This window comes from Pseudonaja textilis, chromosome 2, assembly GCF_049901715.1.
Source record: "Pseudonaja textilis isolate UNSWEBS1 chromosome 2, rPseTex1.2, whole genome shotgun sequence".
In the NCBI taxonomy this organism is placed as follows: Eukaryota; Metazoa; Chordata; class Lepidosauria; order Squamata; family Elapidae; genus Pseudonaja; species Pseudonaja textilis.
Genome location: NC_141991.1, coordinates 197,679,064 through 197,694,031, shown reverse-complemented (window position 1 = coordinate 197,694,031; position 14,968 = coordinate 197,679,064). Strand labels below are relative to the sequence as shown.

Here is a 14,968-nt window from a genome sequence, read left to right as displayed (position 1 = left end):
TTTAAAATGTACTGTAAATTTTTCTATACATTATATATTCTATGTATTAAGTAGGTAAAATAATGAAATTTTAAACTGATCTCTTGTGGATGTTGTTTGCAATTGTTAATGCGTGTAGAATCTGGGCTTATTTGAGTTGGGTTTATTTGAATGCGAAATCTTAGTTATTTTTTAGAAAACCCCGCCGGCAACTATTTGAATTGCTTAGAAGAAAATCGGGCTTTTAGTGTAATAGTTTCGAAATACCAAGTTATTTTCAACAAACCAACTCAGAAAATAGAGAAATTTTCGTGTCCCCACCCCCCACCCCCCGGCCCGGAATCTTTATGTCAGCGCAAAAGTCATATTTCCGCTTTGTAGTCTTTATGCACCACTGCATTGCATTGTCTGATTTCATTATAGCCCTTCTTATAATTAAACAGGGATTTTTTTTCCATATTGTAAGTTGCAGCTTGTGGGAATGTGGCTTTTTTTGTTTGCATGAGGCGTCTACCTATGGCTAAGTGATCCCTGATTTACTTACCTCGGTTCTCACAATTCCTTGTATTATAAAAAGGTGCTTTGGCTGGTTTTATTCAGCTGTCTACATTTCTTGTGTTGTAAAAAATCAACCCGGTTTTAGTTAAATAGCCTTTTATATTATCTACATTTGGAAAACAGTAAACTCTGTAAATAGTTTTTCCAAAGCTTGGTTGTTTGCCTGCAGATGTTTCATTATCTCATTAGTAACATCATCAATGTTTTCCTCTCAACTATGAAAGAGAAGCAGCCAAAAAGTAATCCAGAGCTATTATATTTATTTTGCAGGTCTTGGGGTGTTAGCAGAAAAAATAATATGGCAACTCAGTAATTAAATCTAGTATTATCATTAAATCATAGAGGACAAAAGGGAAAAAGGTAGCTTAACATACAGGCTGCTTCTGATCTTTCTTTGCCGCAAACCGTACATTCATATGCTTAACTTAGATGTAATTGACTGATTTATGCCATATTATGTATACCGTAATACAAACATAACTGAAGCCAATTGGATATGATATCTCTAGCTATAAATATTATTTTTGAAAGATTTATAACGTTACTTGCAATAAGAAGCTGCCATATAACCTACAATTAACTGTAAACATATTCAAGTGTAATAAGACATAAGACATAAGAATTTTATTTGTCATTACACTCGCAAGCGGGTGCAACGAAATGAGGTGCTCTTCCACAAGTAAAACTGGACAACACTATTGAAAGAAAAATAAAATTAAACACAACAGACCATACAATAATCTCTATACAATTTAAAAATGTAAATACCCCATTACTCTCAGCCATTAAATTCCACAAAATCTTATGACCCTGCATTCAAACTCAAAACTGCACTTGGATAAAAACTGTTCTTAAATCTAGTCGTCCTTGTTCTTAATACCCTGAATCTCCTTCTCGATGGTAATAGTTCAAAGAGCTGATGTCCCGGATGAGAGGAGTCATTCAATATATTAAATATCTTCCTCTTACATCTATTCCTATACCGTTCTTCCAAAGAGGGGAGTGAGCAGCCAATGATGTTTTGGGCCATCTTAATCACGCTCTGAATTGCCTTTTTCTCTGCCACTGTGCAGCTCGAGAACCATACACAGAGACAGTAGGATAATATACTCTCAATTGAACTCAGATAGAAGGTAGTCAGTAGACTCTCAGCCAGTTGTTGTTTCCTAAGAATCCTTAGTAAATACAACCGTTGTTGTGCCTTCTTAATTAAAGCAGCGGTGTTTGCACTCCAGGTCAGGTCATTTGTAATGATGGTCCCGAGATACTTACATTCAACCACCTGTTCCACACGAACTCCCTTTATATACAGTGGCTGAATGTCTGCTCTTTTTTCCTATAGTCCACTATAACCTCCTTGGTCTTCTTAATGTTAAATAGAAGATTATTATTTTTGCACCAGTAGGATAGCTGTAATACCTCATCCCGATATGCAGACTCATCATCCCCAGAAATAAGTCCTACAAGCGTAGTATCGTCTGCAAATTTTATTATCTTATTGTTGCGATGTTTATTTGTGCAATCTGATGAATAAATGGAGAACAGTAGTGGACTAAGGACACAACCTTGCGGAGTGCCAATGCTAAGTGTCTTGACAGTAGAAATATAATCATTCAGTTTAACTCTTAGTGGACGATTTGTTAAAAAATCCAATATCCATAAACAAATAGAATCTGGAAAATCTAGATCTTTGAACTTGGCTATTAATCTGTGCGGTATGATGGTATTGAAAGCAGAACTAAAATCTGCGAACAACATTCTTACATAATTCCCCGGTGTTTCCAAATAATACCACAGTAAAATGCAAATGAAGTTTAAATACATGAAAGGAATAATACTAAATACTAAAAGTATTTGTAACTTGATTTTGAAAGCTAGAAGCTTAGAAAATAAAATTAGCTTGGCATTCACTTTTGAGCATGTGCCATAAATTAAGTCATAGAGGTGCAATAATTTTAAGGATAAAAGAGTGCAGGCAAACCAAAAGGTTAATATAGATATAAAAAACACCTTCCACATTCATAAATTGTTCATCCCATCCGAGTTCTAATATAACTGCAGCTCACACAAATATGGATTGTTATCACAGATACGAATTGCTGTCACTATTTGTTCTTGCTGTGCCTAAAAAAATCAAATAGTAAAGTCAGAAGTTTTTAAACTTGCTGCTATAAAGAGCAGTTCAAAAGAAATGAATGAGTTTGAAAATTCCTGACAACTGATTACAGGTATTATATAATATTAAGCTGCATCCCAAGTAAAATGGTTTTGAATTTATTTCTAGTGAAAAGTTTTTATATTATGAATTTGTAAGGTTTTATTGTTTTATTTCTTAAATTCTGATTGCTAAAAATGAATATTATATTCTTGTCCAACTCTAACCATAATGAAGTCATGAGTTCTGTTTTGGTTGGGAGAGGAAGTTTTTGGAGGGTATCAAAGCATTATTATAATTTTTAAAGCAACATCTTTTTAAAATATGTTGTAAACTTCAGAAACTTTTGCTGATATTAATTGCTGTGATGTATAAATAGTCTTAATCATATAATCTTCCTATGTGCCAGGAAGTCCTAAAACATGATTCTGTGTTATAGAATCAAACTTTATTTTTCAAAATTCAGCATGTACATGTGTAAGCTAATTCAGTAAAAACAAAAGTATTGATGAGTTGTACGATGTAGTCATGAAAGCAAAATATTACATTTAATAGAGCTTCATTCTTACTAATATTACTGCTGCAACCAGACATAACACTGATTGCCTTGTGGAATTTTATCCAAATAAGAAGAAATAAAGCTGAATTATATAGTAAGATTAATGCAACATTAAAGAGTAGCTGTAGGAAAACAAAACATGTTGCTTAAAACATCAGGAATGTAGAAAAGATCCAAGAAAAATGTTCCATCGTGGGAAAGAAGACAACCTATTACAATCTATTATTAGCACAATCACTTTATCCCCAAAGGCTGGACTATTCTTTGCCATTTTTCCTATTCTGGAATAGGAAACATTCAAAACCACACTGGCACCCGAGATGTCCCATGACTTTAGGATTTTTGTTTGAGGCAAAACATTTAACATGGAAAGTATATTTAAAAATTCGGAAAACTCAAAGGGTTTCCTGAAAACTAAATTTAGATTACAGTTAGGTCAGTTTAAGACCTAACTAGAGGACTGGGAACCAGGATCTCTATATCCCTGCTTCAACTGAAGGACAACTTTATTGGATTATCCAGCGTTTTCTGGATTTTGTATATGAAATCCAATAAATAAATAAATAAATAAATAATGCATAAATAAATAAAAAGAAAAAGGGCGGGCAGCAGCACGTGCTGAGAGAAAACGGCTCAATCTCCCCCACCCCCCTCGCGCCATCCCTTAGCGGGAGAGACTAAAGACCGCAGTCCAAAGGGAAGGGCGTTTAGCCTCTCGGCCCGCCTTGGACGGGGAGCATGCGCAGGCTGCGGCTGGGCACGCGCGCGGCGGGGGAGGGGGCCGTGAGAGCGCGGTGACGTCGCCAGGATGCGGGCAGGTTTCTGCCGCGTCCTCGTTCTCCCGTCGGGCGTGTGCGGAGAGTCCGGGCTCGGCGACACCGGAGCCGCGGCGGCCGCTGTCGTTGCCTGTCCGCGGGAGTGGCGGTCGGCGCCTTTGGCGCTGGGTCTGGCCTCGCTTTCTCTCACCTGCGTCCCTCCGAAGCCAGGCCTGCCCGCTCTCCCTCCATCTTCTCGCCGAAGGTGATGCAGTGCTGAGGTACCAGCGCCCGGACCTTAAGGAAGATCGCCGCCCCCTACCTGAAAAAGGTGACTGACATAGCCCGGGGTGGAAGGACACTCGGCTTGACTTATCCCTTTAACAAGCTTTGCCTGTCGGCGGAGTTTTTCAATGGTTTCTGACCTCTGGCGGCGGCACCAGCAGAAGCAAACGGGATAAATATGGAAAGGGGGCAGTTTAGCCGAGGGAATTGGTGGTCTCTGGAAATGGTCACTGAAGAGCAGGTTCGTCATCATGGTGATCTCGCTAGAATAGAAGCAGTAATTCTGGAATGGCTGGCCTCCCCTCCCCCCCGCCACCAAATTTTCTCTCCAAGTATCCTATTTTTCAACGTTCACCTTCATTAGATCACTGTGTCACAAGGTCTGTTTTTTTGGGTGGGGGACTGGTTTATTTTCTGGGATAAATTAGACTAGATTTGAAATCGCGCCTGATTAGGATTCGCAGTGAAATAATGTCGGGTGGTGTTTCGGTTTATTAAAAAGGCATGACTTGTTAGTTTTTCACACTCAGTTGTGGGGGGTGGTGGTGTTGTTCTAAAAATAGCCCATTTGTTTCTTAACTTTCTTTTCCTTGCCACAAAAAAAGGTGATTTATATAGAAACAGCAATACAATTAAAAGTGGTTAAAGCAGTCCAAATGGATGCCAAGGATCTTTTAAAAACAAATCTTATCGTTGACACACAGCAACATTCAGTGTGTATGGATGATAAGCAGCATGAAATTGTATATGGTTAGAATTCCAATACAGCTCAGTAAAACCCAGTTTGCTGTCATGGATGTTTGTGCAGGTGTTTCCCATGCATACCCAGCTGTTCTTTTCTCCCTAGTTCCTGCTATAAGCACAACACGCTTATATATTTGTGGGGAGGGGGATCTGGAGAAAAGTGTGTAAAAATGCATAGTTTTTCAGTTTCTCCTAATGCCTAGCTGCAATTGCTTAAGTATTGTGAAAGAATCCCGCTTTTGATGTGATTGGCTTTGACTCAACAGATGTACACTCAGCCATTATAATGTATAAAGTCTAATGTATGTCTCTGTGTTATATAGCTTGTTCAAGAAACCATGATTCAAATAAAGTATGATTTCATTTGATGTGTTCCTTTAACTGAACATGGTTGGAGTGAGCCATATAAGATATTTCTAGGTAAAAGGAGGCATGAGGAAAAGCCAAACATCTGTTTCTTGTTTTCATTTGAAGGTGCACAACACAAGATGGTCTTAATTTGTATCCAGAATTGTTGTATCCCTACAGTTAGTTTACACAGAATGAATGAAGCCTTAGCCTTCTACACCCCATACTGCTATAAAATATTTATGTTAAGCAGATGTTGGTCCAGTTGAAATAGCAACTGTAATACGCTTCAGAATCTTGGCATATTTATGACAAAGCATTTCTGAGGGAGGTTTTTTAATCTTATCTGGAAAACACAGAAGCCTTTATTTACTAATATGGTGTTTTATTTAAGAATCATATTGCTTGATAATCCCAGTAAGGCGAGGTCAGAGAAAAGCTCTGGTGAACCACTAGTTTGCATAGGGTCTCATGCTTTGGTGATTATGGAAGGCAAATACACTTTGTAATAAATCATATGAAGACTTCAACATAAGTAGAAAATCTTTTATTTCAAATAGTTTTTCTCATGAATGTAAATGTATATGTAAATTTATATGGTAAAACTCAGTGGTCATCAGTGTTCTTGGTTATACTTGGGAGAGGAGAAACTCTGGGGAACTGCTCAGGGAAGTAATAATCAACTAAAATCATTTCTGTTCCTTCCATTTATGGAATTCTTAGTTGGATCAAGGGAGCTTTCCATGATGAAAGGCCAAATTGATATAACCAGTAATTGGTAAAGTCATCTTTTGGATCTCATGGGCTCCTGCAATTCTTTGCATAATATTTTTTTAAAAATAAAATTTCATTACAAAATGTACATTTGTAAACACTGAAAAGATGCGATAATCAACACAAGGTGTTGGAAGTACCGTGTTTCTCACAAAATAAGGCCGGGCCTTTTTTTTTTTTTTTTTTTTTTTGAGCGCACACACACACTCCCTTTGCCCCGAGGCCGCTTCTACCAGCCGATCGAAGTGGTTGGTGACTGCACTTGGGGAGCTTCCATCGCTCGAAAGAGACTGCCTAAAGGCGAGGGGACACGGGCAGCCATGCCACGCCCTGAAGCAGGTGGGGACTCTGCCTTTGGGGAGCTTCTATCCGCTATCGGAATATTCTAGCCTAGGCTACCTGCAGGGCACTCCTAAAGGCAATTTTTTTCCCTTCCCCCCCATTTCTCTTCAGCTCATGTAGTTCTAACGAATGATGTGAGAAATGGCGGGGAAACGCATGGTTTAAATAGGCCTAAATTTTGGGGTGGGGCTTAATTTCACTTCATGCCTAGAAATCATGCTGTGCCTTCCTATTGGTGGAGGCCGTATTGTTGGAGAAACACGGTAGAGATTTGGGTCTGTGTGTATGAATCAGTGTTGGCGTTGGGTGATTGCTTACACATGTCCCTGCAACTTTCTTAATTACTTTTAGAAGTTATTAGCCATGGTCATCTTCCTACCGCTGAGAGAAAGTGACTGATCAAGCACACCTACTGTAGCTAGCTTCATACCTAAGGTGGGACTAGAACTCAGACTCCTAGTTTGTAGCTTGGTTTCTTTAATTACTATACTAAAATGGCTCTTGAGACTAATAAACATATTGCAATATTTAGAATTCTATCCACATCCTGTTTTATCACTTGAGAAAAATAAATTCCTTGCAAACTATGTTTTTGGCTGGGACGGTCTCCTGCAACCCTTTGCCAGTAAAAACGGAGCTCGGGAAGGCTGCGTGAGCCCTCATGAGCTCTGTTTTCACTGGCAGAGGCACCACGGGCTGGTCCTTCAGTATTTGCAGGGTAGCCCCGCGGGCCAGATCTAAGCACTCCACAGGTCAGATCTAGCCCCTGGGCCTTGAGTTTGATACCCCTGCTGTAATGCAATAGCTAGATGGGTTTCATTCTCCTTAGTGTGACTCACTTTTGAAGACAGACATAAAAAGAGGCATACAATTGTGCTGTGTGAATTTGATCATAGCATTGACTACTTGCTTCCTTGCTTTATCCTAATATAGTAATGTTTGGCTGAGATAATGACACTTGATATTAACAATGTTTTCTAGGAAATAATTATAGCCTTCACTTTTTCCCTTACTAGAAATATAAAAAATAAAATCATTTTTCTATGTGGAGATTTATTTTCTCTGGCTTAATTCAATTATAATGTTGAAACTTGATCCCTAGTCAAGTATAGGTAGTTCTCAACTTATGACTTCAAAAATTGGGACTGGAATTTCAGTTGTAAGTCATGATTATTGCAAGTTGAGGCACCCATGTGACAAGATTCATTTTATGACTGTTTTGAGCCAGAAGCCATTAAAAGAATCACAAATTGTAGTCACATGACGATGGGACACTGCAACTACAGTTGTTAGCCATTTTCCAAGTGTCCAAGATGCAGTCATGTCCATGGGATTGGGGAGGCAGCACATTTATGACAACCAGAAGAGCTTTACAGACTGTAAAACACACCTTGAGGTCATCATAACTTTGAACAGTCATTAAATCACCAGTCATAAGTTGGTGTTGAAGGACATTTTTGAGTGTCTTAGTAGTTGCATTATATATACCAAAGTAATCTAAAATCACAAGATCTGATGTCTGGTGAGCTTGCAAAATTTTCAGTCTTGCAATGAAAAGATTTGGCCACATAATTAATTGGGAAAAAATAGAACTGCAAATTAATGTTACTAAAAAAAGTGCAATTTTATTACTATGAACATGTTTATTCAAAGGTGCAATATTTTAAATCTTGGCATAATCTTTAATTAGTTAATGGTCAGACACAGCTTTTTAAGAAAAATCCCTAACTGAGAATAGCATTTTGATTTTAATGTATTTTTAATATTTGAGCCAGGAATTTTTATGCATTAAAAACTACTGAATTTATATATTGGTAATACTGAATTGCCATCTTCTTATGAGTACATTGGTGGGCCATGTTGTATGCGTGATCCTGTTTACACTGGTCAGTTTTGTCCTTTAAGATATTTCCAAGAAGGCTGTTCAGGTAAGTTCTTGCTACTGATCACTTGTTCAGTGACCATTCAAAGTTACAACACACTGAAAAATGAGACTTACAACTGGTCCTCAAAGTTGAGGCTATTGCATCTTCTGGTGGTCACATGATCACCAACTGCAACCTTCACAGCAGGCTCTTGGGAAGAAAGTCACTGGGAAAGCCAACAGAGAAAGTCACAAGTGATCACCTTCTGTGACTTTTTGACAAGCAAAGTCAGTGGGGAAATCAGATTCATTTAACAACTGGGTTACTAATTTATTAACACCAGTGATTCACTTAACAATTGTGGAAATAAAGGTCATAAAATTGGGCAAAACAAATGTCTTACTTGATAACAGAAATTTTGGGCTCTCTTCTGGTTTTAAGTCGAGGACCACCCATAAAGGATACAAATCACGAAATAGAAAGGAATCGAATCAACTAGTGAGGTCAGATTGATGGTTTCCTACCAGTAAGGAATGGATGTAGATGTGCATGTTATATGAGGGAATGAATGCTCATATGCAGTTCCCAATTTGGGAATTTTTGCATATCTTCTCCCTTTTTCCTAACTAGCTGCAATAATTGCAGTCAAACCACTAATTAAATGTAACGAAAATTATAGCCCTAATCTGTACTAGAGCCATTTTAATGAAGTAGACAATTTTTAGAGATCTGTCTGCAAATTATGTGTTTTTTCTTAGCCTCATTTTCACATTACTTATTAGGTATACCTATTGCATCAACTTCATCTGCCAAATAGTGTGTATACTATTACAAAGGAAAGGACTTGTATATGCTTCCTTCTTTTTCAGATATGTTGATATGAGCAACTGATCTTTTTGTGATAAAATCTCAAAAATCTCTCCAGAATGAATAAACTGAAAATGGCATCAGAAAAAAGGTAAGAAAATTATTTCGTTGATTTTTTTTTAAAATTCTGGTTTGTAAGAATTGCATTGTTTTTTTCCCTTTTCTCTTGTCTTTTTATTTATTTTTTTCATATCCTGATTTTAAACTTTGAAGTTTATGTGTGAAGTGTACTCAAAATGATAATGTTCCTGATGATCTAATAACAAACTTGATTGTAGAAAAGTTAATTGAAAACTGAAATATATACATTTGAAAAACTAATATTCATATACCATGGCTTTCTCCAAAGATTTAAGGAGGCTTTCTTGCTAAAAATAAAAAAACCTATTTTTTGCCATGAAATTCTAATATCTTACAATATCTTCTAACAACAAGAATCTTTTTGAAGTTACTTTTTTATGATAATGATACATATTTTTCTAACCCCAAATCTGATTCATAAAATTGAACTACCATAATTATTTTTTCCTTTTATGCTCATGATTATTTTAATATATTTAAATTTATTTTAATATTCTTTTTATATAATATTCTTCAAAATTATTAACATTTTAAAGATTAATTGGAAAATAAACATTGAGAAGAATTCTCTGACGAGACTATGTTCAGTAGGTTTTCTGTGAAATTAAAATTATGACTACCTTTTTATATATAATTATGAGAGTAAGTTTTATTTGTAGTGTGCAAAAATACTGTTTGGATTAAATAAGTGAAGTAAAAGAAACCTGGAAATATATGTGGAATCTGTTGTATTTGAACTTGTTAGATGTGTAAGCTATTAAAAAATATAAGACATGAAACAAAATTTTAAGTGCTGAGCTCTTATTTAGAGAAAGCAGCCATTGCACGTCTCTCTATTTTAGATTTTTATTTCTATTTGTTTTTGTTGAGCATTTTTGTGTTGCTATATAACTTTGAATTTTCTGTCCTCAGGACTTTTCTCTTTTCATCTTCTGTGTAGATATTGGCAGTGCTGTGTATAACTCATGGCATTGAGACACAATTGACTCAGGTTATATGCAATATGTATTCTAAAATAATACAGATATATTTGTATTTTGTATTTTTTTTTTACATTTCTCTGAGAATTGCTTTCAGCTAAGCCAATGATAATTACAGTGGTACTACATCTGTAATGATTATTTTTGGATAAGACCTGATAATTGCTAGCAGAGATATTTTTGAAAAATAGTATGAAATAGATAGCATACATACATTTACAACATTTCACAATAGGGAAACATTTGGTAAATCTTACATAATATTGTTTGCAAAATAAGGAAGTTTAAATGTTCTCATTCTAGAAATCAAACATTATGCTCCAAATGAGATTGTACCATTTTTTCCTTTGCATTTGATTAATTTATAAGATACTCTGTTCAGAATATTTTCCTTCCTGTATTTTCACACCTCATATCAATTAGTTATGTCTACATGTTTGCCAAATTTTGATTTTTGTGTAAGCCGTCTACAAACCTTTTACACCAAACTTTTTTTTTTCCAGTTTCATCATCTTGTGAAGGTACTCTGGGACATAATAGGTAGCAGAGTATCAATAAGAATACTACGTATTGTGCATATTTTGTCACAAACCCTTAATATAATGTCTGCACATTTAAGAAATATAATTTTAAAATAAAACACTTGAATTAAAACAAACTACATTTGTTCAAATTGTTTTAAATAGAACAGTTAGTTGTATTTTAACTTCGGCGATTAAATTAAAAAATATAAAAAAAGAAATACAATAGTTAGAAAAATAGTTGTTTTTATTTGTTCCTTTTCCCAGCTGTTTTATGTACTGCGAACCAGATGGGTGGAAATAATTATAGTTGACTGTTCTTTGCATGCAAAGTAATCACATTTACTGTACGTAAAGATAATAATATAGGCTGCAATTTTTGTCAAATCATGGCATTCTGGTTATGTAAAATAGGTGTGCTCACATGAAGGAATGCTGTATTTGTGAAGTGACCCTTGTGTTGTTTCGAAAAAAAACTTATTTCCACAGAAGTATTACTATTACATTTGTTCCAGAATCAGTCTTTTGAATTCTGTAAAACAATCTCAAGGTTTCTGGGTTTAGTCTTGAAGAGGAACTGTGGCCTTATGACATGAAGTGGTTGCCCTGGTAACATACCATATAGCAGTTGTGTCTTGATCTGGCTCTAGAATTAGATCACTGTTTAAGGAATGATTAAGCTATAGATTAGATTTAGTTTTCAGTTTGGATGAAGGCATTTTTAGAAGAAAGAATGCAGAAATGAGGCGTAGTCATCGGTTACATGTTACAGTCAGGATGTTTAAACCACTTGGAAAGTGGGTCACTCTGGACAATTCCGCTCAGTCTTGGCAAGAGGGAAATATTTCTCGGTAAGTTGGAAAGCCTGGGAAAGGTATTGAACCAAAGAAATATTCATCAAATACTTGAGCAAACTATCAAATGCTCAATTCATATCAGTACTGATGATGGCTGGAATTTCCTTAATATTGTTTTTTAAACTATGGAAGAGAAACATGGTTATATTTTACTGGTATTTTAAATTATTAAATTGGGTTTTTTAAAAAATGAAATATTTCTGTTTGTTACATGGCCAGTCTCGTATTTTCACAGGGAAAATGAAAATTGTTTCTGAAATATACTGTCAAAACTTTTAAATTAAATTAAATTAGATTTTTTTAATGCTGCCCAACTCATAATGGGTGCAGAATTGAACAAAGCAGTGTAGAGGAGCATCCTTAGGACCCCATTTTTCAAATTGGTTCAGGGCCTAGGAAGAAAAAAATAGGTTTTAAGGATGTTTTTGAAAATAAGGCCAAGGTAGGTAGCCATATAAATCTCAGGGGAAATGCTGTTCCAGAGGGCAAAAACAGTAGCAAAGAAGGCCTACTTCCTGTCTTGTCTGATCAGGTGACATTGTTTAATTGATGGGGTCCAGAGCTTGCCAACAGTGTCCAAACAAACAGACAGTCACTATGAGAGATAGAAAGTACTTAAAGTAGCTAGGTCCTGTGCCATTGACCGCTTTAATATACAGAACCTCACTTAGCAACTTCATATAGATGTTAAACAATAGGAGTGAAAGTGTAGCACCCTGCCTTGTAGCACCCACCCTGCATAATACAGGGAGCTCTTCCTCATTATTAATATTGACTAGAATTTACTTTGGAGAAAAGAGTATCACAGAAAATAGCAGAAACACCATGTTCCCCAAATCTAATCAGACATATTATAGAAGGATACCATGGTTGATGATATATCAAAGGCTGCTAAGAGATCAAGAAGAACTAGAATGGTTGCATTCCATCCTGACTTTGCCAGAGTTCATTGAAAAGTGACCAAGATTTCTCTGTACTATGTCTGGTCTGAAATCTGACTGAAAGAAAAGGATAATTTGTTTTCTCCAGGACTCTTTGAAAATGTAGCCCAACCACTTTCTCAACAATCTCCCCCCAAATGGGAAAGTAGAGACTGCTCAGAAACTGTGAGGATCAGAATCTACATTGCATTCACCAATATCCTTTTTATACTGTGTATTTTGTTTTAATGTGAGATTTTGTGACACTAATGAATATGTCACCTTCTATAAATGTTTAATAATGATTTGCACAGATTAACCAAGAAATTAATAATGTGTTAAAGAAGAAAGGTGTATATGATATAATAACTGTAAAATAAATTATTTTAAATATAGGTTTTAATATGTTCATGTTAACCCATTGTGTTTCTGAATTGAAAAAGATGATTGTATAACAAATTATAAATTTAGACCATTTTCTAATGTGCAGTAGAATTGGTTTGTAATAGCAGGCCAAAGAATGGTAATCTGTTATGGGTTTAATAAATGTATACTGATAGTATTATTAAACAGTTTATTCAGGCTGGCCATATTTTAGTATATGTATACAATAAATTATCATGTTTATGCTTACAAGATGGTAAATGGAATGTCTTGCACTGCCAATTCTTATAATGCAGTAGCTATTACTCTGAAGTTCTACACATTGTGCAACTCACTGCCTAATTTTATTTAAATGTGATTTTTCTTGCTGTGATTTTCTAGACTGTTGCTTACAAAGAAATATAAAAGAATGGGGTATCATGAGCTTTGGGGACATCTACATTTGTACAAGTAAAAAAATACTTATAAAAAGCTTAGATGGCCAAAAATGAGTAAATGAAGTATAAATATATTCACTAGGCATAAAGCAATGGCCCCCAACCTCTTTTTTTAACCAGGGATTGGTTTCCGAGAAAATATTTTTTCCATGGACCGACGGCAGCAACAGGGGAAGGGGATGGTGGAATGGTTTCTTGCGCTACCTAGATCCCATGCATGTGCAGATGAAACTTCTCTTGTTTGCGCAGACCAGTTCCTAACAGGCTATAGGCTGGTACCAGTCTGCGGCCCAGGGGTTGAGGATAAAATGCTTATTGAAAAGCCAGTGAAAAGAGACCCATTGGGTAGAAAGAATTGTAGTAAAATGTTCTGAATTGGAACAGGACTGGTTGACATCCTGAAATGTGTATTCTATACTGATTGCATGATTTTGGATCCAGCATTGATAGTTATGTACAAAAATAATGGGTGGCCTTTTATTAGTCATATATTCTGGAATTTGTTACAGAAATTTAAACCTAAACTAAGGCACCTGCTAACAGTAAAAATATTTAATGCTGCAGTTATTTTGACACATGTTGAGTTTTGTGTAAATACTAATGATAAACAGTTGACTTTTTATAAAGTATAAAGAACAATTTGAATTAATTTTGAAATGTTAGTATAGAAGTCTCATATCCCTTTCATTAAAAATATGTTCATTGTATTAATTCTGCTGTTATGATTCCAGAGGCTGTTTAGCATAATCAAATACCTCAGTCATTTTTACTTTCATTTTGAACGGGCATAAAGTACAGGTGGTCCTCACTTAATGACAATTTATTCAGCAGCCATTGAACTTAACAGTGGTGCTGAACAAGTGTACTACAGCTAGTCCTCAGAGTTCTGGCCTTCTTTGCTGGCTTCCTATAAGCAAAGTCAATGGGGAAGCCGGCAGGAGGTCACAAATGGAGACCATATGATATCTTTGCTTAACAGCAGCAATGGAAGTGTTGGAATACCTTTGATAAGTGACAGGATCATGTGACATTGCGTTTTAAACCGCATCCCTTAGTAATGGAAATCCTGCTCCCAGTTATATCATAATTAATTAATTGTATCTGTACTGCCTATTCCATAAGACGCTACATCAACCTGGGCATTTTACAGCCCCCAGGCTACATCCAGCCCTTTCATTGTCCATGTCCAGTCAGAAATTAGAAATCAAATGTATGTAAGCAGGAGAAGAAGGTGAGTTGGGTCCATCTCTGCGCAGTTGCCATGAGTTCCTTCAGTCAGCTGGTGGCCACTGGAGGGCGAGGAACAAAAGCATTTTTCTGTGCCTGCATAAGATCACCTGCTGCTGGAGCAACCTAAGGAATAGAAATGATGGAGTTTGAGGACATCAAATAAGGTTGCATTGGTTCGGCCCTCCAGAGCATCCCAATTTCTCATGTGACTCCTTTGAAAAATTAATTGCCTATCCCTGCTCTACCCAGTTAATCAAGGATAAAGCGTGTTCTTTTTATGATTGCATTGACTTTGGAAGGCACAGATTCTGGCAAAAAAGTCACCTC

The 14,968-nt window shown here is 36.1% G+C and overlaps 1 protein-coding gene across 6 annotated transcripts in view; it reads left to right on the top strand.

Annotated features, from left to right (window-relative positions):
- The window catches only part of AGTPBP1 (ATP/GTP binding carboxypeptidase 1), a 54,027-nt gene that overhangs the window by 287 nt on the left and 38,772 nt on the right, over positions 1-14,968 (top strand). For 2 of the 6 annotated variants that reach the window (XM_087926791.1, XM_087926788.1), the window contains exons 1-2: positions 4,037-4,337; positions 9,234-9,322. In XM_087926791.1, coding sequence (XP_087782917.1) covers positions 9,291-9,322 — 32 coding nt within the window. In that variant the 5' untranslated portion in view covers positions 4,037-4,337; positions 9,234-9,290. Of the gene's footprint in view, positions 1-4,036; positions 4,533-9,233; positions 9,323-11,470; positions 11,665-14,968 lie in introns of those variants that run through there. The other 4 variants (XM_087926790.1, XM_087926792.1, XM_087926789.1 and 1 more) reach the window with 3 other exon arrangements.